Here is a 25,884-nt window from a genome sequence, read left to right as displayed (position 1 = left end):
TACATCGCTGTTTCCTCGTCGCTCTCGTTATCTGTTGTTTGAGTGCTATCCACTTGTCGGTTGACTGGGACGTCGCGAGGCTTGAGGAGATGTTTTTTTGCAAAATTTGGAGTACCACCACCTGGTTCTGTCGGTCAGTGCTTACAGTATATGCCTAGCCAAGCTAGGATTTATCGTAGATTACTACACCACGTCTATTTTTCCTTGCTCATCGGTTTAACGGTGACGTCAGCATAATGCCCGCGGCCAATTCAGCAGCAGCCAAGAAGGCGCCGTCAATGAGGGCGCTTACAGCGAGAATGAAGGAAATTCAACTATCATTCAATGACATCTGGAGGTTTATGCAAGAATTCAAGGAATCCAATACAGCAACCGAGGTGCAGGTACGCCTTGCCAAATTGGAGGAGCTGTGGGAAGGTTTTAGCGATGTGATGGTGGAGATTTTTGCACACGATAACTACAGTGCAGAAACTAGTGGTTTAGAAAAAGAGCGAATGGAATTCAGCGACCGTTATTACGAAGTCAAATCCTTTCTGGTGGACAAGACTAAGGAGCTTGAAGAGCCACATCGATTAGCAAATTCAACCCGAGTAGGAGACGTTACAACGCACGGTGGTATGGACCACGTCCGGTTGCCGCAAATTAAATTGCAAAGTTTTAATGGAGACATCGATGAGTGGTTTAGTTTCCGAGATTTGTTTACATCGCTCATCCACTGGAAGGAAGATCTACCGGAAGTAGAGAAATTCCATTATCTCAAGGGGTGTTTGCAGGGAGAGCCAAAGAGTTTAATCGATCCGCTGCAAATTACGAGAGCCAACTATCAGGTAGCCTGGGAGTTGCTACTTAAACGGTACAACAAATGTAAATAGCTTAGGAAGCGCCAGGTTCAAGCGCTTTTCAGTTTGCCCACACTGACCAAGGAATCAGTATCCGATCTGCATACTCTCATTGAAGGCTTCGAGAGAATAGTGCAGACACTGGATCAAGTAGTTCAACAGGCGGACTACAAGGACCTCCTTCTAGTAAACATTCTTACTGCACGATTGGATCCGGTCACTAGAAGGGGGTGGGAAGAGGTGTCATCAGCAAAGGAACAGGATACTTTAGCGGATTTGACGGAATTTCTACGACGTAGGGTACAGGTTTTGGACTGCCTACCATCCAGGTGCAGTGACACTAGGGGTGTCCCGCAACAACATCCAAGGCAGAAACATTCCATAGCTAGGGTATGCTATAATTCCAGCCAAGCGTCTGGGGGACGCTGTACGGCTTGTACGTCGGACCATCCGCTTTATTTGTGCAGCACATTCCAGGAAATGACAGTGGTGGAAAGAGATGCATTATTAAAAAGTCATGCTCTTTGCCGCAATTGCTTCCGAGTTGGCCATCAGGCGAAAAATTGCACATCCAAATATTCGTGTAGGAACTGCAGAGGTCGTCACCATACGTTAGTTTGTTTCAATCAAAGGGAGAAGGAAACCAAGGTTGCAGCGGTTGCAAGGGATAATACACTACCTTCCAAGGAATCGGACAATCCAGCCTCCACCCAAACGGCTAATATGGCAGCCGTGAATATTCAGGTATCCGGAGCAGCTCGTCAGTATGCTTCCCATGTGCTTCTGGCCACAGCAGTTGTCACGGTCGAAGGCGATGATGGTAATCGGTTCCCTGCCCGCGCTATGCTGGATTCAGGATCAGAGAGTAATTTTATCACCGAACGGTTAAGCCAACGTTTGAAGGTGACTCGTGATCGGGTTAATATATCGGTCGTCGGGATAGGTCAAGCTTCAACCATAGTAAAGCAGAGGTTAAGAACGTTAATACGGTCTCGAGTTTCACCGTTCTCGCGCGAACTAAGCTTTCTAGTTCTTCCAAGAGTAACAGTTAGTCTTCCTACTACAATAATTGATACGGAAAGGTGGAACATCCCGAGCGGCATCCAATTAGCCGATCCAGCATTCTTCGAATCTCATGGGGTGGACTTAGTGCTAGGTATTGGAGCATTCTTTGATTTCTTTGAAACTGGCCGAAGGATTTCGTTGGGAGAGCAACTACCTACACTAAATGAATCGGTCTTCGGCTGGGTAATTTGCGGTGGTTCTGCAGCACCAAGCCAATCCTGGCAAATCAGATGCAATGTGTCTACTTCAGAACAGCTAGATACATTAATCTCTCGCTTCTGGGCTTGTGAAGAGGTGGATACTGTTAGAACTTATTCACCAGAGGAACGACGATGTGAAGACATTTTCACACAGACGGTACAACGCAACACAGATGGGCGTTACACCGTTGCCTTACCGAAAAGGAAGGACATCCTATTCAACCTGGGCGATTCAAGGGACATCGCATTCAGACGTCTTCAGGGAACCGAACGTAGACTGGCAAGAGATGAAAATCTGCGAAAGGAATATACCACTTTTATGGACGAATATCGGCGACTCGGGCACATGCAGAGGATCGACGACACGGATTCGGTTCAACGATGCTACTTGCCGCACCATCCCGTCGTCAAAGAATCTAGTACCACCACTAAGGTCAGGGTCGTGTTCGATGCCTCATGTAAAACGACCACTGGGGTGTCTCTCAACGACGTTTTACTGGTGGGGCCAGTGATACAGGAAGATCTTCGTTCAATTATCCTGCGAAGTAGGACCAAGCAAGTCATGCTCGTGTCCGACGTGGAGAAAATGTTCCGCCAAATAAACATTTGTCCCGAAGATCGACCGCTCCAATGCATCCTTTGGCGAAACTCGCCATCCGAGAAAGCTCAAACCTACGAGCTTAATACCGTAACCTACGGAACTAAACCAGCCCCATTTCTGGCCACCAGGACTCTACATCAACTGGCAGTTGACGAACAAGAACGGTTTCCGCTAGCGGCGAGTGCTACAATCCTTGACACCTACATGGATGATGTCATCACAGGGGCGGACAGCATAGAAACTGCGCTAGAACTGAGGATTCAGTTAGATAAAATGATGTCACGGGGAGGTTTCCGGCTTAGAAAGTGGGCTTCGAACTCTCCAGACGTATTAAAGGGCCTTCCTGAGAATGGATTGGCCATTCGCGCTTTGGAAGGAATTAATCTTGATCCAGACTCATCGGTGAAAACATTAGGCTTGACCTGGATGCCTGTGCCAGATACACTTAAATTCAGTTTTTCTATCCCTACTCTAAAGGATAAATTACCACTAACTAAACGATATGTACTGTCGGTCATAGCCACACTCTTCGACCCACTGGGACTGTTAGGCGCTACTATCACGTCAGCAAAAATTTTCATGCAAAGGTTATGGACGTTACGCGACGACGGCGGTAACCCTCTGAGCTGGGATCAATCACTGCCTCCAACGGTGGGTGAGGCTTGGGTGAAATTTCAGGAACAAATTCCCCAACTGAATGAGTTGCGTATTAAGCGGTGTGTTATTATCCCACAGCCTGTCGCCGTGGTGATTCATTGTTTTTCTGATGCCTCGGAGAAGGCATACGGTGCATGTCTATATTTGAAGAGTATAAACGCTGGGGGAGAGGTCAGAGTGCACCTATTATCTTCCAAATCAAGAATAGCTCCACTAAAATGTCAAACGATTCCGCGGCTAGAGCTTTGCGGTGCAGAACTAGCAGCGAAACTGTTCGAAAAGGTAAATGGCGCGATACGCCTAGCGACACGAGCTTATTTTTGGACGGACTCAACCTGCGTGTTACGATGGATTTCAGCTACACCCACAACCTGGTCCACATATGTGGCCAATCGAACAGCAAACATTCAAACTATCACCGAGTGTGGCCAATGGAGGCATGTCCCTGGTGCGCAGAATCCGGCTGACTTGATTTCCCGAGGGATTTTGCCAGGAGAAATACTACAAAACACTTCCTGGTGGGAAGGTCCCGATTGGCTAAAACTAGAGATGGCTTTCTGGCCAAATGCTTCAGTGAACTTACGCGCAGAAGAAGGGGATGAGGAGAGACGTCGTTCTGTAATTGCCGCTGTTGTTTCTACTAACAATGAATTCAATGAAACATGGCTTGCCAAATTCTCGTCTTACACCTCGCTTATCCGTGTTACAGCATATTGCTCGCGATTCATAAAGTTGCTGCGGACACATCGCAAAGAGAAGGTTCAATCAGAATTTTTAAATAGCACGGAATTGAAGGAAGCAGAAACGGTATGGGTGCGTCAAATACAAAAGGAGTGTTTTGCGGATGAATGGTCTAAGTTATCAAAGGGAGCTAGTGTGCCAAAAAACTCTCCATTGAGATGGTTCAACCCGTTTATCAGCAAGGATCAGGTGATACGATTGGGCGGAAGGTTGAAAAATTCGTTAGAGCCAGATGAAGTAAAACACCCGGTTGCATTGCCGGCACGACACCGTTTCACCCGCATGCTGTTGGATTACTACCACGTTCGACTTCTTCACGCTGGGCCGCAGTTATTATTGTCAGTCGTCAGGCTTAGGTTTTGGCCATTGGGTGGCAGAAGTCTAGCGAGACAGATTATACACAAATGCCTGAAATGTTTCCGTTCAAAACCATCAGCTGTTCCATTCTCCCGTACCGGAGTTGACTACTTTGGTCCAGTTTTCGTTCGACCACTTCCAAGGCGGCCAGCAGTAAAGGCTTACGTAGCCATTTTCATTTGTCTCTGTACAAAGGCGGTCCATATGGAACTGGTTACGGATCTGTCTACCGAACGGTTCCTCCAGGCACTGCGACGATTCGTGGGTAGACGAGGCCGATGTTCAGATATTTTTTCCGACAACGGAACCAACTTTGTCGGTGCACGTAACAAATTGTCAGAATTTTTGAAGGTTTTAAAGAGTCGAGACCACCACGATGCAGTATCCAGAGAGTGTGCCAAGGAGGGCATACATTGGCATTTCAATCCACCGAGCGCCCCCCACTTTGGCGGTATCTGGGAAGCGGCAGTCCGATCTGCAAAACATCGTCTATTGAGAGTGATAGGCGAAACACCCCTTTCGCCGGAAGATTTTAGCACGCTACTGGTGCAGGTAGAAGCTTGCCTCAATTCCCGCCCCCTTACGCCGCAAAGTGACGATCCGAATGATTTGGAGCCATTAACACCGGCACACTTTTTGATCGGCTCGTCCCTGCAAGCCATCCCCGAACCAAACGTAGATCAATTGCCAACCTCTCGGCTTAACCATTGGCAATCAATGCAGCGTCATCTGCAGACCTTCTGGAAACGATGGAGACAAGAATATTTGTGTCAGTTGCAAGGTCGAACAAAACGTTGGAAGCCAGCCGTCCCCATTGAAGATGGAAAATTGGTCGTCGTTAAGGACGAAAATTTGCCCCCTATGAAGTGGAAGATGGGTAGAATCTGCCAGCTGCATCCCTCGGCTGACAACGTAGTGCGAGTCGTAACACTGAAGACAGCCACGGGAAATTTGACACGCCCAGTGGAGAAAATTTGCTTGCTTCCAGTGCCGGATGATGAGGAAGCTTAGCGTACACCAACCCACAATCCCGTCCCGCCGAAGAGGATCTGTTTTTTCTTTCTTTTCAGAAATCTACAATTTCTGGGTGGGTGAGGATGTTCGCAAGTACCCCAACGCTACAACCCTTACAATATCACAGAACGAGCCAACAAAAAACAATATCACAGAACGAGCCACACTGCTGCATAAGGAAGCCGATCAATCCACATCGGCTACTGCAGAGCAGACAATGAGTGACCAGCCGCTATCATTTTCTCATCGACACCGATCGCTGCTGGAGCGATATCGAAGCTGGAGCTAGAGCCGAAGACGTGCTACCGATAAACCCATCGATCGCCGAAGGAATTGACCCGATCGCTGCTAGAGCGAGAATCGATCACCGGAGAGATGCCACCGATAAGCCGATCGATGAGGCGTCGCCAGGAGAGAGGCAGTCAACCCGAACTTCATCCCACCGCCGACCGCTGCCAGATAACATCGCACGGCCCATCTAGGATCGTTATCTATTAAAGCGCTGCTGGAGCAGCGCGCCAGTCTCCTTCCAATCACCGGATAGCATGGGCGGTGGAACCGCATGCTAATCTATTCATTTAATTTAAGTCATTAATTGTAACAGTTAAGAAAATAAAATTAAGCATATAGTTTGTGTTAAATGTTTTATATAAACCTGTGCTATCAGTGCAAAATGTGTTAGTTTGTTGGAGAGAAAGGCGCCGCTGGATCCGTGTATACTCGGTCATTCTGCTGGGAGTAGCAGAATTCCTTCGATGCTGGGGTTTGGATTCTAACTTACAACGAGCTATCGAAATTTGGAGGTATCCGGTCTCATCCCCCAACAACCTTCAATTTTTTTTTATTTGCCTTGAAAAAAAGCATTTTGCGGTTCAAAATCGGTTGCTAATTACAACCTTTGAGCTGCCCTAACATTGGGGGAATTAAGATACACGGACAACATGCACTGTGGAAGCTATTTTACATTCAGTAAATTCGACGGGTGCGACAGATTTAAATTGCTAGGATGCAACACAGAATGCTTGGTTGCGTTGACAAAAATTATTAACTTTTAATGACTTGTTTATTTGCCTTGAAAAAGGCATTTTGATTTCCAAAATTGGATTTCCTGATGGCAATCTTCATGCTGCCCCAACACGGGGGGAATAATGGCTGTCTGGCGACACACGCTGAGAAAAACCGCGCAGCTCCTGAGACGTGGTGACCAACCACAGGGCTAGTGCTGCTGGAAAGGAAGGACGACTGCTGTTGTCGCTGTCTAGAACTATTATGAGCGGCTCCGGCTGAAACAGGCTCTTATATAGGCCAAATAGCATGTTTTCAATTGCAAGGTATATGATGCTGTCGACCGTGCTTGGGAAGCAAGCATATAACGACCAATCAGAGGTCGAATTTTTCGTTTTGACAAGGCTTGACTAATTTCAATAGTACAATAGTGTGAATAATAAAATTACAATTATCTTATTTTGGGAAGAATCTTAGAAGATTTTCCAATCTATTGCTGCAAGACCGAAGGAAATCCATCGAATACTAACCGATTTATTAGCATTTGAAATTGGACATATTTTTCACTTTTTTCGGTTTTAGATTTTCATTTCACATCCCTATGTAGCCGAACTTCCTGAGAGAAGTATTCTACTTCAAAAAAACACAGGTATGAAATCGTCGATATCGAATTTTTCTTTTGATGCCAAATGTCTTAAAATGCATGAAACGTCTATATCTAGTGTAGCTAATCAGAAAAAAATTTTTTTAGAAAAAATCGGCTTTTTGACGTTTAGAAATTTTTGAGATGGGGTCAAAGAAACATATGGGAAAAAATTGACATTCGAGTTTCGTTCAGCGGTAGAGCTGATGATTTTATTCGAGAAGACGAAACTTTTGAGCCCTATCGCCAAAACAAAATTCGAAAAATCGATTTTCATTGGCACCCTAATGCATAGGTTACGGCTGGGTATTTGTATACGAGCTCAACGTGAAGACCGCTATTGATAAGCGAAACTGTGTATCTTCCAATTATTTTCTTCAAATGTTCAAATGTCTCGAGGGGGCGATCATGTGCGCTCGAAAAACTAAGGACAGAAGAGACTTTTTAAAAGCTCTACTCTGAAGCAACAAATGTTTTGAAGGAATTACACTGTTAGAAATCCAACCTCGAGAGTCACCCATTTTTTTCCCACGATTTGTTTAATCCAAGAAATCAAGAAGTGGAAAATAGAAACTGGAAAAACTGGTCCAATTTTACAGCCAAACTTGTTTTGCATTGATTGGTTCTTTCATTGAAATCACACTTAAAAAACTGACATTTTCACTCCCAGACGCTGGACCGGACATCCGAAACGGAAGTATGGGGATCGTCAGTTCGTCAGGGGCAATGCAAACGCGTGATGGGGGCTAGCCCCCCTGGTAGCTCCGGGCCTGTTTCAACTAGCTAGTGATCGTTAGGAGAAAGTCAATATGTTTATTTTCATTATGTGATTTCACATTTTTATGAATAACGGACAAAGTTACAATCCGATTGCAATTAATTTCAATAGCAACTTATGGGGCAACTAGACCTTTCATTTGACACTAATTTTGTGAAAATCGGTTCAGCCATCTCTAAGAAAAATGAGTGAGTTTAAAAAACCTCAGGATAACTTTTCTTTACATAACTTTCGAACCATATGTTCAACCATTACGAAATTTAAAAGTTAAGGGTTCTGGAGACAGCCCGATTCTGAGATATTGATGTTTCGTGATTTTTACATTTTGATACATAACCTCTAAACCAAAAATCCGATTACAATGAAAATGAATAGCAACCTATGGCGCAACTAGACCTTTCATTTGCAAATTTTATGAAAATCGGTCCAGCCATCTCTGAGAAAAGTGAGTGAGAAAAAAAGTTGCCCATACACACACACATACATACATATAAACAGAAAATGCTCAGTTCGTCGAAAGGGGTCGAGTGGTATATGACATTCGGCCATTGGGACCACTTTTATACCTTTGGTTTTTCCAGTGATTGCTATACCTTTCTAGGAGAAAAGCGGTTCACGGCAATCGCTGCACAGCCGCCATTTTGTAAGAAAAATAGCAATAAAAATATTTTTTCTATTCTGCAAGAGTTGCTCAATCCAATGATATATTATTTATATACCTTACATTTCAAATGTCCTGTAAAAAAATTCATGGAAAAAGCATTGTTTTTTTTAAGCGTTTGGTAGATATAACCCCTTAAAGAAGTTTTTTCAGAGTGTACATTTTCTTCAGAAAGATAAAATTACTATCTACAATTTTACCGAAACATCATCAAATAAAAAAAAAAACCGTTTTGGTCCTTAAAATTTTTGTAATCATCAAAACCTTCCCAAAATAGCATTTTTCAATAGCTTCTCAAAAATGAGTCGTGTTCCAAATAGTAGGAGGGTGGTATTCAAGACACGACCGCATGACGTTGACTACCGTATTCTTATATTCCATTGAAGCGAATAGTAGAGGGAATTGCCACGCTTCTTTTACAAAACTTCTGTAACAAAATTTCGAGGCACTAAAAGGTACCAGTTGCCGATTATTCTCGTTTACTGGTTAGTCCGTCCAGAATTCCAGCCATTTTAGTATTTTGCAGTAGCCATTTATTACTAACAGCCACCAGCATAACGGGTGAAACCGGCACGAGATGAGCGGTACTCTTTTGTATTTCCTCCTTTCAGCTGCTAACACCTAGCGCTGTCGTGAAATTAACATCAACACAAACATGCATTATTGCAAGGTTTTTTTTCCGCTAGCAGCAGCAATTGTAAAACATGAAATTCAACTAACCGCTTCTATTATAAAACTGCGAGGCACCAAAAGGTGCCAGTTGTCGATTTCTTGTTCACTGGTTTCCGTCCAGAATTCCAGCCATTTTAGTATTATGCAGTAGCCACCAGCATTACGGGTGAAACCGGCACGAGATGACCGGTACTATTTTGTTTTTCCTCCTTTTAGCTGCTAACACCGAGCGTCCGTATGTATCCGGTACGGTTTAATAATGAAACTGATGGGGTGAAATGTTCGAACGATACGTTTTATACCAAGGCTTCGTCAGATAATTAGAAAGAAGGAGGGGCTGCATAGATGATGGAATGGTAGAGACAAATGTTTCTTGAAAGCTGCGCCGGCCGCTGTCGTAATATTAACACCAACACAAACATGCATTTTTGCAAGGTTTTTTCCGCTAGCAGCAGCATTTGGTAAAACAGAAAATTCAATTAGCCGCTTCTGTACCAAAATTTCGAGGCACCAAAAGGTGCCAGTTGCCGATTATATTGTTGTTTTTTGGTTAGTCCGTCCAGAATTCCAGCCATTTTAGTATTTTTTTGCAGTAGCTATTTATTACCAACAGCCACCAGCATAACGGGTGAAACCGGCACGAGATGACCGGTACTATTTTGTCTTTCCTCCTTTCAGCTGCTAACACCTAGCGCTGTCGTGAAATTAACATCAACACAAACATGCATTTTTACAAGGTTTTTTTCCGCTGGCAGCAGCAATTGTGAAACATAAAATTCAACTAACCGCTTCTATTATAAAACTGCGAGGCACCAAAAGGTGCCAGTTGCCGATTTCTTGTTTACTGGTTTCCGTCCAGAATTCCAGCCGTTTTAGTATTATGCAGTAGCCACCAGCATAACGGGTGAAACCGCCACGAGATGACCGGTACTATTTTGTTTTTCCTCCTTTTAGCTGCTAACACCGAGCGTCCGTATGTATCCGGTACGGTTTAATAATGAAACTGATGGGGTGAAATGTTCGAACGATACGTTTTATACCAAGGCTTCGTCAGATAATTAGAAAGAAGGAGGAGCTACATAGATGATGGAATGGTAGAGACAAATGTTTCTTGAAAGCTGCGCCGGCCGCTGTCGTAATATTAACACCAACACAAACATGCATTTTTGCAAGGTTTTTTCCGCTAGCAGCAGCATTTGGTAAAACAGAAAATTCAATTAGCCGCTTCTGTACCAAAATTTCGAGGCACCAAAAGGTGCCAGTTGCCGATTACAGTTTCCTGGTTAGTCCGTCCAGAATTCCAGCCATTTAAGTATTTTGCAGTAGCCATTTACTACTAAAGCCACCAGCATTACGGGTGAAACCGGCACGAGATGAGCGGTACTCTTTTGTATTTCCTCCTTTCAGCTGTTATCACCTAGCGTCCGCATGTCACTGGTGCGGTTTTGGAATCAGAATGATGGGGCGCCGGCCGCTGTCGTAAAATTAACACCAACAAAAAGATGCATATTTGCAAGGTTTTTTCCGCTAGCAGCAGCATAAACATCGGAAACAGAAAGTGATAACAACAATAACAACAAAGCCAGATCGATTGTATCCGTTAGTGTAGACTGGGCTTGGGAAGAGAGGTAGTGATTGGCTGCGCGGTATGATTTAGACAATCGATATTAATTACCAATTTTTCAATAGTGTATCTCAAACAATAGTTTGTTTTTGTTACATAAATTTAACCGTAAAAGAATTTCTGATCGATTGATGCCAAAACCTCGAAAATCTGATTATAGATGACTGCATAATAAGCGCTCAAAACCTGACCACTTTTCTCTGGTTTTCCCTGGTTGAATTACTAGATTTTCAAATTCAGGGGCCTAACTTCGATATAGACGTTAGTCAACGTCAAAAATTTAACCAATAGCACAAAATGGTATCTTTTGCTTATAGAAACATCTATAAGGATCTTCCAAAGCCAGTTTCTTGTGGCGTAATATGTTTGTCCATTGTTGTCGACAGAAATAGGCCGAAATAACATCGCTAAACGATTGACAGTGTGCTTTTCTTTGATACGCGAGTGTCGTTTGACTATCTTTTTCTTTCTGTGAGCTGCGCGGCGATGGTTTGGTTGTTTTACATTTACGAGCGAAAGCCGACTGTGACGCACGCTAAGGAAGCGAGATCAAATGAAAATGGTGACCGTTTACAAGCCCGGTTGTCGTAGATCACTATTTCGTTCCACTCAGCCAAAATAAACCTCACCGAAACAATTTTTCACTGACACTGACCGATGCACAGTGGGGAATCGCTGGCCATCGACCCAAAATTGAAAATGCGAATTTCATTTTAATTATATTTTTCCTACAGTTGTACACTATTAAAGTGTCAGAATCCAAATTTTTAGAGCATTACGACAAAATTTGAATTTTCTATGATTTTTCAAAGTGTACTGAGTCAGCGTTTTTTAGCGTTTCTCTTGGAAAAAATGCAATGTTGCGAAACTTGCTGGAGCCTCAAGGGTAACTTGAATCTTGATGACGTCTAAGGAAAAGTTGTATATAAGATAGTGGAGAATAAATCCTCATCATTGGACAATGTATAATCTCATTGTAATACTCAAAACAATTAGGCGGAATAAAAAAATTACGTATTTTTTGCATGAAACAGCGTTTAAAGTTTAGACGGCAGGGTTTGGCACTATTGGCACTAGTTTTCAAAGATAGCTTGGAAAAAATGCTTTAAAATGCATCTAGTCCGACCCTGCGCAGAGTTGCGCAGAGTAACCTTCTTTCGAAGAGAAACAATGAGTGTCCGGCACATATCGGACTTTAAAAATGTAAATTTAAATTGCACACTGCAAACCGTCAACAGAATAACAAATGCCTCATATTAGTTTTATAATAACAACGTTTTCAAACATGTTTCAGTATAATTAATGACACTATTTTCATATTTCCGACAATTACCGAAGTATCAATAACTAATTATTGTTTATGTTTTGGATCACCACCACTGACTACCAAAATCATGTTTTAAGTTTATATCATGCCAATCACAAGTAAAAACAATCGTGTAAGCACCGTAAGCACAAAACATGACATGATATATTGCCTGCTAATTTCTACAGAGCAAATAGTGAATTATTTTTTTGACGTTAGAAACTACTTTTTGAAACCCCTCCCTGAAGATATTAAAACTGTATTGAAAATTAACACAAAAATAAAGATGAAGGTAGAAGTGAATAAAAAGAAGATCGCGATAAAAAGAAGCAATGTAATATAGTCACTTAAAAAAAACAAGTCATGAGTCATTTTCAACACAAAGCATATTTTTCAATTATTTTTTTTTATTTTCTTAATAACTGATTATTCTTTTATGTTTTTTTATGGCATATGAAAGTCTTTCAAGCATCATGCATTTATTTTTCCAAAAGATTGAAACCGACATAAAATTTTTCTCAAATAGTGTATATAAAAAACATGAAAATTTCCATGGCGTCAAAAATATGCATTTTCAAGCAAAAATAATATAAAATTCGGACTCAGCATCCCAAAATTACATAAAAACCATGTATTTTCCATGATTTGAAGACATTTTTTTGCTCGGCCAGCATTTGTATGGAGCCGCCCCACTGTGCGATGACTTGACAATCTTTGTTAACAAATAACGAAAGAACGAAGAAAGAGTATATGAACATTACATGGAAGTGAAATATTCCATAGGCATAGTAAAAAGAAATAAACTGATTTTGCTGTCTTGTTTCCATCGCATGAAATATAATGAGGTGTTTTGGCAGTTCACTTCCATGCAAAAAGCGGAAGGGAAAACTTTGAAAGGATTGTAAAAAAATAACGTTTATGGATGCTTTTTTTTCACTTTCACTTAAGAGTGTCAACAAATATCAACCCTGTCAGGATATGTTGTTCTACCGAAGGTCAGATTTGGGATTGTCGTATTAACCATTCGTTCGTTCTTCTTTCTCTTTATTCGTCTTACTGCTGAGACCTTGTTCCTTGAGGTTTTCCAAAATCGTTTCTTCGTCTACGTCTAACAGCTCGTAGTAGGATATAGCACATTTAGATATGTTAAGTGTTGGGTGTTTAATGATGGTAATTTCGGTTCCATCGATAAGGTTTGATATTACCAGCAATTTTCTAACTTGTGCGAAGTATTATATAATATAACGTGACATATTTGCTTCGCTGGATCCACTTTCGATGTTTCCACCGATGGTTTTTTTTATTGATTCTCCGATAATAAAAGCGTTGGGTAATTTTCCTTTGTCGGTAGCTTCTAGTTGCAATATAGTTAGCTGACCAAACTCATTACTAATGTCCAATAATTCCGGTATCAGTCGACGTGACCTTGTTAGACCGCTTCCACTGGTGGAGGTCATTTCTCACTATCGTCACCAGTTGCTTGCTATTGGAAGTATTAAGATTATCGTTCCTATTGTTTGATAACTACCATGACTACACAAGTCGAGTGCTTGTAGATAGCGAACGAGAGGGGTTTGAATAACAAAGAGTAAAGGTGATATACGGAGAAATTTACTTTTATACGTCTGATGGCGATGACATGTATGATCCAACTGTTTTTGAAACTAGATAAATAACACCTAAATAAAATTGAGTATGTGTTTTTCGAAATTCATTGGGGAAAATATCTTTTGGGGGGAAGTTGTGGGTACATGTACATGTTACATCCGGAAAAAAATCGCGCTGAAATTTACATTCAGAAAGATGTTTCGAGGAAGAGGTTCATTCAGAAAAATAATTTTCGCTCAATTGGTAGGTACATTCGGGAGAAAATCCTTCGGAAAAATGGTCCTCGAAGAATCGGTACATTCGGCGAAATATCTTTCGGCAGGTACCGGGATATTGGTTTTTGTGGAATTGTTATACAATAAATTATGACTTGACTCTGGATTGGATTCTATTAACATTTCAAATTTAGGACAAAAGGTTTTTACTGAAATTAGCAACATATTTGTTTGCGTCTGTTTAGCTTTTTATTTTATTTTCTACTGATTTAATGTTACCACACTAAAACTATGCTTCCATTTAATATTAAAGCGTTGCTATACCCTTCGGTATTGAACGTTTATTCACCGTGTCTTGAAGACGCATTTTTATGTCCATTGAACTTGCACTTTTCGTTACGCTCTGCTTCCAAAATATTCTTAGACTTGCAGCTGCAGTCGGTTTATTTCAATAGAATCGGCTAAAGACGTAAAAATGTGCTGCCAAAAGTACATCAGTTTGCGCTGGCGTCTCTGCACGCGTGGAATTACTCTTAAGTTAACCAATTAGAAGAACCCAATAGAACGATCAAACCTCACTGGTCAGTATTCACATTCTATGGAAACTTTTTAAATAGATGTGTAGTAAAAATAAAGCAAGAACGAAAATTTCAATTTTCATTGTTATACTATTCAAACAAGGGTAGAATCTATTTAAATGGACAGAAATGAAAATGTAACTATTGCTACGATGTTGCACCACGTTGCTGCCACCTCTCATGAAAATGATCAATATAATCATTTTGCTGTTTTTCCGAAAACCTTCCTCATTATAGGGATGGATAACATTGTTTGCTTTTTACTCCAGTTGACAGCTACGATTTGTTGATGCGGAAATGTGCACTATTTCGTGCTATTTTCGTAATTTTTCAAGATGCAAAATACAAACTGTCATAATATAATAAGATTCGATATTGTTTTATATATAATTTTTCCATTCAAACTGTTGGGAATCTTAGAAAAATACAAAAGCACACAATTGTGAACAGTTTAGTTTTAAAATATTCGTCAATATCCACCGATAATATTTTTCAATATTCTTACATTTGTGAGTTTCCCGGTAGAATGATTAAAGTACTAATACATTATTATTAAGCGCAATTTTCAATATAAGTGTCAGCAATTTCAAGTTTAAATATATTAATTTCATGTTGTTTCTGTTGAATTGTATTCGGGTGCGATTAAATAGAATTGACGCTTAGATTTAGTTACAATCATAAAACTAGCAATGTATCAAAATGCAATGCATTTTTTTGTTTTCATACACATCAAATCAAAAATTCTAAAATTCATTGAATCGTAAAAATAAAATATTTTATCTTCAATATTGTTTTATCATCATCAAATCGTACATTGTATTCAAAACGTAGTGATTTTACTCATCTTTCCACGCTGCATCTATTTTCGGTCACAAGGTTTGTTGTAATGTACTCTGTTCGTTGGAACAACCCGATCTATTTTCCATTCAATTACGGGCTTCATTTGTCAAAATATAAATTGATTTGACCCAGTTTAGTCATTTTTGCAGCAATTAAACGTTTCGTAAATATTTTTAGAAGCGCCGGTTGGGATTTCCTCCACTACCACCACGGTTTTGATTTTGGTTGTTTCGGGACTGTTGATTATTTTGAGATCCATCAAATCGTTTTTGTCCCCCAAAGTTACCACCGCTGTTAATATTTCTGTTGCTTTGATTCTGCCCACCGAAATTGTTCCGTCCGCCAGAATTTTGACCGAAATTGCGGTTACCAGAGCTGTTTCCGAAATTACCATTACCAGAAGCTACACCGAAGCTTCGACCACTAAATCCGTTGGCGAGGTTGAGGTTCGATAAAGTTGAATCAGAATTATTGAAAGGATTGTTATTACCGCTGGCCAGGCCTTCACCCAGATTTTTACCAGAAATAAACGCTAGACGCAAAAGATCTTGGATGACTTGTGGATTACTGAAATCGTTGTTACCATTATTTAAACCAAAATCATTACGATTGCCGAAATCTACAAGAACAAAAAAAACACTTAATATGTGAATAAAACTTCCTTTACGTCACAATTACTTTGATCAGGACCATTGAAGCGACCGCGCTTCAACGGTGGAGGACCGCTGAATCGGTTAGACTGAACATTCTCCAATACTGCCGGATTTTTATCTATAATTTCTTGCATTGCCAACGATATTTTTTCATCGTTTTCTTTAAAAATTTTACGGTTAACTTTTGTTGTTAATGGTTCAATGCCACAGCGAACAGGTTTTTCATTATCAGGCAGCTGAAGTACTTTATCGCAAACTTCTTTGTCACGGAATTCAATCAACGCAGTATTCCTGTTTCGTTTTACAACACATTCTATAAAACCAAATTTGCGAAATTTTTCGAACAGTTTTTCTTCGCTGACTCCTGGTAAATAAATAAAACACGTTAACATCTATTCTCTGCCTTGATCGTGATATACTTACCAATAGTTAAACGAACTAATCGAACTGAAGTTTCTGGATTGAAATACGTATCCTTACGTCCTGGAAACACATGAAGACAACGGTTTTGGAAGTGCTTCCCGTTAAATGCTTTAATTGCATCAGTTGCCTGCTCTCGACGAGCGTAATAAATTAAAGCCGCCATTACCATTGACGTTTGGCTGGTTTTATAAGCTGGAATATTTGGTGAAAACATGAACTTAATGTGTCCACCGACGCTTGAAAAATAGTCCCTCATGTCACGTTTATCAGCAGTGTATGGAAGATTAGATACATAAATAGGCCATAATTTAGCCAACGGGAGTGGTGGTGGTCGCATCTTGGATTCTTCGCCATCTTCGAGCAGTTTCTTAACATGTGACGGTTTTAAGTCGATGACTATAAGCATGAACGACATGAAACAATAATTCGGTAATATATCATGGAAAACTTACTCAAAGGGCCATTATATCGTTTTACAACGATACTGCGGTCCTCAGTTTCATCACTTTCTGTTTTAGGGACTGGAAGAGCTTTACATTCCAGTGCTGATTCTACAGAACTGCAATTCTTAAAGCATATTATTGCATGCTCATCGGCACACTTACGGCGGCTAACAAATTCTATTTCACCAAGTTGTTCAAAATGATCGTAAATAGTTTCCTCGGAAACAGCTAAAACGAAATTATTTAGAAAAAAATGTTTTTGCAACTATTTTATAACTTACATTTATCTAAAGAAGTGAGGTACACACTTGTTTTATAATTTGGAATAAGGGCAGCAGTAACATGCAGCGCATGAATACGCTTCCCTTCGAATATTTGCTGATTAAGGGAAAGTGCTGCGTTTCTAGCCGTTTCTTCGTCTTCATAAAACAGTTGAGCTACAGAACCGTGACTGTTGTTAATCACTTTAACTTCCAACAAAGTTCCACTGCCCTCTACTGCTCTTTTTAGCTCATCTTGATTGGAGACCCAACTTTCAGGTAGATTAATCAATGATACACGTGTCAAATTACGAAAGAACAATTTGGCGGCCCTCCAGATTTCAATGTGATGATCTAATATTAAAAAAAAAATCAGAAACAGAAACAATTTGAATTGGGGCATATTAAATATATTTTTTTGCTTACTTTGATCATGTCCAGTAACTTCGTAAACGGTAACCTCTTCCGCATTGAGTTCTTTGATAGCAGCCTCTTTTTGTTCCTGAGATTTACAGGAAATGTAGGCTAACGGATGGAATATTAACACACCTGTTATTTCGGTAACATCCTTGAATTTATCGTAAACTTGTTCCTCAGTCGTGTCATCATCCACAACATAGACAAAAACATTTTTCTTTATATTCCAAATAGCAATGTATTCAATGTGCATACGCAAACGATGGCCTCTGAATAAAGAACCATCTTTCGCTTTAAGCGCCTTAGTTGCGGTGTCTTTATCCTTGAACAGTAGCAAAGCTATGGTATATTTGAGGTAGTGGAAAATTTCGACATTTTCCACGGAGAACTCTTTGAAGTGCTCTTTCAGCTCTTTTTCTGTCACATCGAATGGTAAATTACCGACGTTCAATTTTTTTCCATTGTCTGTAACGAAATAAAGTTCACATTATTTGGTAATTTTTTTTCGATTCTGATAAAAATTGATCTTTACGGTTTTCAAAACTGGTGAAATAATTTCGTTCCTAATTTCATAATTTCGCAGTTGTTTTACATCGTAACGCGCCCTTATTTTCATTTTAATTAACTTATCTCCTCACCAAATAACGCTACCATATTTTGTAATGCACAACTCTTATCGATGTACAATTTATGGCAACCATCGGAAAGTAGTATATAAATATCATTGATACATAACATGAAAAGTAGAAGTTCAAGATTGCTACCTTGCGGTGCTTCAGAGACATTTGTTTAATGTGCAGAAAACTGAATCCATACCTCACCAATTAATGTCCGATTCATCAATTTTTTTTTTTTTTGAACCATTGAACAAAAGCCGATGGAACTCCAAGTTTAACGAGTTTATCGCAAAATGCTGCTTTCAGATCAGTCTACACTACCCGTCATAAGTTTGGAATCGCTTTACTGAGTATTGCAACACCCAGTTTGAATATTGCAACGCCTTCCGAAAAGTTAAGCATCACCAGAAATAGGCGGATATCTCGTGTTTTTGACAACCTAGAAAGTTGCGGTTTTCAGCAAACTTGTTCCGAAGGACAAAGGCTACTGTATGGTGGCCAATTCAGTGTGAAATTCTACCGCTATGTGGCGCTAGTTGGCACACAATTTGTCGTATTTTGAACTTAACTAATCTCACGATTCCGACCTGCTAGAAAGTTGCGGTGTTCAGCAAACTTGTTCAGGATGATTAAGGCTTCTACATGGTAGACAATTTAGTACTGAATTACCCCACTATGCGGTGCTAGGGCACATGTAGTTCTTCGTATTCAACGCGGTATAACGTATAACGCCACGTGTGTTCCAAACTATTCCATTGAGGCTATTTTCATTACAATTTCACTTTCACTAATCAAAAACACCCAGTGTCCTAATTGAAATACGACTTCGACAACTTCGGCAACCACCAGGGCGAATGTTTTTGGCTTCGTGTATACATTTCGGGTGTCTGCTCGTTGGATGGGGCGTGCACGCGCAGTGATGCCACATATACAGATTTATCTGCATTTATACAGATTTTTTGCGTATTTTTCATACAGATACCTGCATATACAGATTACAGATTTTCTGGAAATAATACAGGTTTATACAGATTTTTTTGGTTTTCATGGGGTCGTAAATTAAACTTCTTTACATAGTTGAAAAATATAAATTAACTCAAATGCGGTGGAGCGTGTCGGAGGTTTTATTATATTCATATGCTACGCATAAACGTGTGCATGAATGAATTCGCGGAAAAAATGTTAAACAAGCTATATTGCATTTTTTTTTTCGAGAAGGATATGTCCAGTACATATGCAGATTTTATTTAACAGATTTTTTCAAGTTTTACCAAGGTGATAAGGTTTTTTGAGCTCCAAAATACAGATGAAAATGTGGCATAATTGTGCACGCGCCTTCTCGAACGCGCCATGTACTGCAGTCACAATCACTCGGCTTGCATATGAGCCGAAGTCGTTGCGTGTTCGGTCATCAGCTTGCAGCGGAAAGTGATACGAAATGCCCTCTGTGTTGTTCAAATCCTTCATCATCGGATTAGAGGTATGTCTACTGCAACTGTTTGCAGCCGAGGTAATCAATTTAGTCGCGATATGTTAATGTTGGTGATCAAACTGTCAACATGCCAACACAGTCGCATGCTATATGTTATGTCAAATAACTTTTTCTTTAGAATAAACACACACAAGCTTACGTATTGTGTGTGGTGATCAAATTGTCAACATTCAAATTGGTTTCACTTCGTCATGTGTACACATAAGTGTAAAAGATGTGATTATTGAGCTAAACTAAGTTCGAAGCGCTCGGAATTACATGCACACTAGCGCTATGGTGCGGTTGAATTCCGCACTATACTGTCCGCCAATTACAAGCCTTTGACCTCTTGAGTAACTTTGCTGAAAATCGCAACTCTCTAAATGGTGGGATTATTGAGCTGAATAGCGTTCAAAATACTCAAAATTTCATGCACACTAGCGCTGCGTTGTGGCTGAATTCCGAACTATACTCTCCTTGACCTCCTGAGAAACTTTGCTAAAGACCACAACTCTCTAGGTTTCCAAAATCAAGAGATAGAGTTACATTAATCTGCCCATATCAAGTGATGCTAAATTTTTCGGGGTGTTGCAATACTCAGTAAAGCGATTCCAAACTTATGACGGGTAGTGTATACTGCGTCTATTTTGGCACCGTTAATCATGTTTTGTAAGTTGACGAAATTTCTACGAGGTATGTAGCTTCAGTTTATAACGTGATGGTTCTTTGTATTGCAGGCATCTTGATGCAGCAAATCATCAGTGTTTTAAGATTTTATTAACCACGTTGATAGTAATGCTAATAGGATAAACCTGACGATAATAGCTGATACCTTGCTTAATTAGGTAAAACAATCGAATATTTATAATCAGCCATAAGATAAGATATCTAAAAACTAAATATAAGTTGTAATGTCATCTATTAAATTAAGCTAAAATAATGCACGGCTAAAGTATTTATGCTTGTTTTGTTTCTTTTTTATGTTGATTTGCGTTAAAACATTTGATATTTTAGTTTTATCTGATTTTTTATCTGAGTCATAAAACATGTTGTTTTTCACAATCGTCATATGCCTTCCATAATATTACTTGAGGTAAATTCTATGGCCGATCAAATCAAATTGTTTATTTTAAATTTTTTAACAGCTAAACAAAACTAGAAATACATAGCCTTTGATGGCTGGTATGGAGTTGAGAGGTAACGTCCAAAGAACCAGTGCGTCTTGAACTGTCCTACAGATCAGACGTGTTTTCGGTTGCTTGTGGACTGGTCTTTGACTGCCTATAGCTTCAAAGTTTGTGTTTTGTCAGTGTGTCTTTTAAAGACTACCTGAAAGTTATTTCCCATCAGTCTTTCACAAGACTACCTACTTTTTAATTTAACAGTTGTTTTAACTTTTTTGTATCACCTGAAATGGCAGGACGGAAAAAGAAACCTCGCATCGCTGCGGGAAGGAAAAGGGAGGCATCTCTTTCTGACACTTCGAGCAGGCCCGGATTTGAGGGGGGGCAAATGCCCCGGGCCACCCGATTGAAGGGGCCCCCTTGTCCTAGGGCGACCTTTTTTTTTTGCTCGTCACCTTCCAGCAGAACGTTACCTCTAAATGTTTTAAGAAAATAGGACCTCACAAACAAATTTGCCCCGGGCCCCCAGCTTCTAAATCCGGCCCTGACTTCGAGTGTCTGTAGTGACAATCCTTTTGATAATTTGCCTGAGCAAGAAGCTGGTGAAATGGAAGTTATGAGTAATGAAACTATAAAAAATGTAAATTCTTTGAAAAAGGAAAAAGTTCCACCTATTGTGGTAACTATTTCTTCTGAATTCAATATTTTCAAAAAGGAACTTTCAACGTTTGTTTCTGACGTTAAAGTTACCTATCAAATTGGTCGTAGAGGCGAATGCCGCTTATTAGCCGCCTCTATAAAGGGTCGTAATCGTCTTATTCAGTATTTAACTGAAAAGATGTATTTTTTACATATGACACGAAGAGCGCCAAGCCGTTCAAGGTCGTATTGAAAGGTCTCACCAACGATCAAACCGTTGATGAGATCAAACTTACTTTAACAGAATTACTTGGCATAGCCCCTACCCTAGTAATTCTAATGAAACAAAAATCAGGAGGCGAAAACAGTCAGAGAACTGGAATTTCCCTTGTTAATTATTTAATTCATTTTAACCGCAATGAGGTTAACAACTTAATTTTTTTTGAAAAAGCACATGCTTTGTATAATGTGCGTGTAAAGTGGGAAATTTATGGGAAGTTTGGCGGAGGTGACAAGCATATCACCCAATGCCGTATTTGCCAACGTTATGGCCATGGTTCAAAATTCTCAACTACCTCAACAAAAAGGACACATGTCCTGTGAAAGAGAGTAAAAATTTTCGCTGTGCGAATTGTAACGGCAGCCATATGACAAATTTTTATCAATGCCCAGTCCGTTTAGCAATTGTTAAGGCAAGGCAAGGTAAACAAAATTCAATTTCCCAATTAAAACAAGCTTCAAAACAAAATTCTCCAAGCTTACCAGTGACGCATAGTTTACCTACTCCTTTGCATACCCGTTTAACATATGCACAGGTCACAGGTAGCTCGAACATTATACCGCCTAATGTTGGTAGTAAGCAAAACACGTTAGAAAATAATTGTACACCTATTACCCCAGCTAATATTGCTACCGAAAATATTTTTTCTAATGTCAACTGCCAGGGGCCTATTACGACAGGTACTTTCTTTTTTGCAACAGGCAATGTTCGATCTTATGAACGCCATGTTGCAGGCAAAATCAATGTTTGAAGCCATTCAAATAGGCACAAATTTTACAATTAAAATTGTTTCTAATTTAAAATTTAGCAATGATTTTGAATAAAACAATCCAAATTTTAAATTGGAATGCTTGGTCATTAAAGGCCAATGAGAATGAGCTTTTTAATTTTTTAACAGTTAATAATGTGCATATTGCAATTAACACTGAAACATTTTTGAAACCTAACATCAAATTAAAATATGATCCCAATTACGTGGTTCATAGATATGATAGGATTCAGGGTTCCGCCGGTGGAGCTGCAATTGTTATTCATCGCCGAATCAAACATCGCGCTCTTCCCCATCTTGAGACGAAAGTTATTGAAACTTTGGGCATTGAAGTTCAAACTGAACTTGGGATTTTATATATTGCCGCAGCATTTTTACCATTCCAATGCACACGCGAGCAGAAAAAATATTTTAAAGGTGATTTAAGAAAACTCACCAGGAATCGTTCAAAAATTTTTATAATCGGCGATTTTAACGCTAAACATCGATCATGGAATAATTCTCAAAGTAATTCCAATGGCAAAATATTATTCAAAGATTGTTCTTCAGGATACTATTCTATTTTGTCTCCGAATAGTCCTACATGCTTTTCTTCTGCAAGAAATCTATCAACAATTGATGAAATTCAATTTTTGCACCCCTCAGAAGGCATCAATATGCCTTCAAGCACTACTGAAATATTATTCAACTTGCAAGCAGTGCCGCCAGATTCACAAAATAACTCATACCTAACCGATAGTTTAAAACCAATAATGATGACTGTCTGTTCGCGCCAAAACTCCCGTCTCAGCTGGGCATTAGTGTCATCCGTGAGTGACCAGCTGAGGCCCAAGCGACGCTGGTTTGCGCGCGATTATTTTAATCTTTGTTCTGGCTCGACAATGCTGCCGCCCGAGAGGCAGCCTATAAAAGCGCTCTTCAGAGCAGCGCCAGTGTCGTACGGTGGCAGCGCCGTCACGCTGCCCCTTTGTAAATATTGTACGGTATAGAATAAATGTAGTTAAGTGAAGACTTGCGTTTGCGTTGCAGTCCGAAAGAAAGCTTCTCCCTGGGCCTTAATTGCCCATCGTGATGCCAAAGGGCAAAAATAGAACACAACGTAGGGCCGTGCGCGATCACTGTCTTTTGTAGCAGATGACGTTTACGGTATACGGATTATAAACTACTTGTAATCGTTTAAGTGGATAAGCAGAATTAATGTATCCTAATTGGGTGCTTCATAGCTTATAAGAACTAGTATATAAATGTCCAAAAAGTCGAAACAAATCATGCAAAATCAGAGATTATCCCGCCTGATCACCAGACATATATAATGCACACCTCAGTATTGGTGACATTTTTCAGGATGGATTAGTATAAACGAAAAATTTCTGCTGCAAATAGGGCTTCGAAAAATATTTGAACGCGTAGATAATCGTCTTGCGTTTTCGTTTCATCAATCTCGTCGAATATTGGGTTCGTTTTTGAGAATATTGTAACAAGCCTGCATTTTAACGTTTTCAGTTTAGTGTCTTCGGGAAACACTTTTTTGGCCTCTTGAGACTGATCGTTCTTGGTTGTCCCACTACAATTAAGGCGGTTAACGAAGGCTAGATAGCTAACACATTTGGCTACCTAGTGGCTGATGGTTGCAAATCAAATAATTAAGCCAAGGCGTGAGCTGTTCGTCGTCTTCTTAGGAAAAACCACAAAAATGAATTGTGAATTGATGTGAAAAATCTTTGTTTTGTTTTTCCCACATCATTTTACCCACTCGCAATTGGTGGTAGCGTGCAAAGGGTTTTAGAACGATTTATTCCGAATTCAAGATCAGAAAGTGACAAAAATAGATCAAAACGTATACGAGTTTCAAAGTTTTTCAGGAGTGACATTGTGCAGCTCGATTCAAACGATTTTTTCTATTTTCTAACCTAACAAAACGCTCATCAGAGATCATTTATTTTTGTACGAGCTACTCGAAACGAGATGCGCAATGTCACCCCAGTTCAGATCTGGTACTTTTAAAATAAAATTTGCAATAGCGGTGCTTCAGTGAATTTGAGTTTGTTCCAAAAAAATAGAACAAAACATCGATTTGCACCACCGGTGAAGATGCCCTTATACTTGTCTTTTGACGTTGATCGTTCAAGAGCAGTGTTGCTCATAATATTTTTTTTGAAAACTGGAAGAATGTTGTTTGGGCTTTACAGTTTTAATTTCAACAAAAAGAAATGTTTTCAAACATAAGTACATCACTTATGTCGTTTTCTATTTTGTGGGTACAACTTTCCTGTATATGCAGTGTTTGCGAACCACTCTAGTAAAGCTGTTGTCAAATTTATCATATGTTCAGTTTTTAACGAAAAATGGAGTTTTTTGTGCAATAGTGTATGCTACATGCACAAAAGTAAAACGATATACTTAAGTTCTTAGCATTTTGTAGAATTCATCAATATAACCCAATAAACCGGTGCACCCGATGCAAAATCTTTGACAGTTCCTAAGCTAATTTTACAGTTAGTCCACAGTGGTGTACTGTTTTTACCTTTTCGTTAAAATTCAAGTAACCATTATCATTAGGCATATGTAACCAATACTGAGGTGTGCATTATATATGTCTGGTGATCAGGCGGGATAATCTCTGATTTTGCATGATTTGTTTCGACTTTTTGGACATTTATATACTAGTTCTTATAAGCTATGAAGCACCCAATTAGGATACATTAATTCAGCTTATCCACTTAAACGATTACAAGTAGTTTATAATCCGTATACCGTAAACGTCATCTGCTACAAAAGACAGTGATCGCGCACGGCCCTACGTTGTGTTCTATTTTTGCCCTTTGGCATCACGATGGGCAATTAAGGCCCAGGGAGAAGCTTTCTTTCGGACTGCAACGCAAACGCAAGTCTTCACTTAACTACATTTATTCTATACCGTACAATATTTACAAAGGGGCAGCGTGACGGCGCTGCCACCGTACGATCATCGACTAACCACTAACGACTAACACTGGCGCTGCTCTGAAGAGCGCTTTTATAGGCTGCCTCTCGGGCGGCAGCATTGTCGAGCCAGAACAAAGATTAAAATAATCGCGCGCAAACCAGCGTCGCTTGGGCCTCAGCTGGTCACTCACGGATGACACTAATGCCCAGCTGAGACGGGAGTTTTGGCGCCGACATTCTCCCCCCCTTGAAACCCCATGGGTTTCAACGTTTTCCGAATAAAGGGGTCCGGCAGGTGGAGGCACGGCTCCGAATATCAACACAAGGAGGCAGGGCTCCTGGAGGCAGGGCTCCTGGAGGCATCGCTTCGAAAGGTGGAGGCACGTCAGGTAACAACTGACGTGAACTAAAAATTGTCACAGCGTAAACGTACTGCATTGTTGCATATAAATATAAATA

At 40.1% G+C, this 25,884-nt stretch overlaps 2 protein-coding genes across 2 annotated transcripts in view; one reads left to right on the top strand and one right to left on the bottom strand.

The window, feature by feature from the left end:
• Positions 1-236: 236 nt before the first annotated feature.
• LOC129717170 (uncharacterized) lies at positions 237-5,471 on the top strand. The gene is made up of 2 exons (XM_055667015.1): positions 237-827; positions 873-5,471. Exons 1-2 carry the CDS (start codon positions 237-239, stop codon positions 5,469-5,471), a joined length of 5,190 nt encoding a protein of 1,729 aa, XP_055522990.1.
• An 8,663-nt stretch (positions 5,472-14,134) lies between these two features.
• LOC129720469 (uncharacterized) overlaps positions 14,135-25,884 on the bottom strand; it is a 57,487-nt gene continuing 45,737 nt past the window's right edge. The window contains exons 2-7 of the mRNA XM_055671960.1: positions 17,610-18,065; positions 17,205-17,537; positions 16,933-17,151; positions 16,481-16,876; positions 16,083-16,421; positions 14,135-16,023 (exon numbers count right to left, since the gene is read on the bottom strand). Of these exons, the coding sequence (XP_055527935.1) occupies positions 15,578-16,023; positions 16,083-16,421; positions 16,481-16,876; positions 16,933-17,151; positions 17,205-17,537; positions 17,610-18,065 (2,189 nt within the window). The 3' untranslated portion in view covers positions 14,135-15,577. The remainder of the gene's footprint in view (positions 16,024-16,082; positions 16,422-16,480; positions 16,877-16,932; positions 17,152-17,204; positions 17,538-17,609; positions 18,066-25,884) is intronic.

This window comes from Wyeomyia smithii, chromosome 1 (genome assembly GCF_029784165.1).
Source record: "Wyeomyia smithii strain HCP4-BCI-WySm-NY-G18 chromosome 1, ASM2978416v1, whole genome shotgun sequence".
Taxonomy (NCBI): domain Eukaryota; kingdom Metazoa; phylum Arthropoda; class Insecta; order Diptera; family Culicidae; genus Wyeomyia; species Wyeomyia smithii.
This window is presented reverse-complemented; position numbering and strand designations above follow the sequence as displayed.

Bases quoted from the DNA above. Each gene is read 5' to 3' on its own strand.
- LOC129717170 (XM_055667015.1), top strand. From the start codon at position 237: ATGCCCGCGGCCAATTCAGCAGCAGCCAAGAAGGCGCCGTCAATGAGG. The intron at 828-872 runs GTAGCCTGGGAG...AAATGTAAATAG, and splicing joins TTACGAGAGCCAACTATCAG to CTTAGGAAGCGCCAGGTTCA.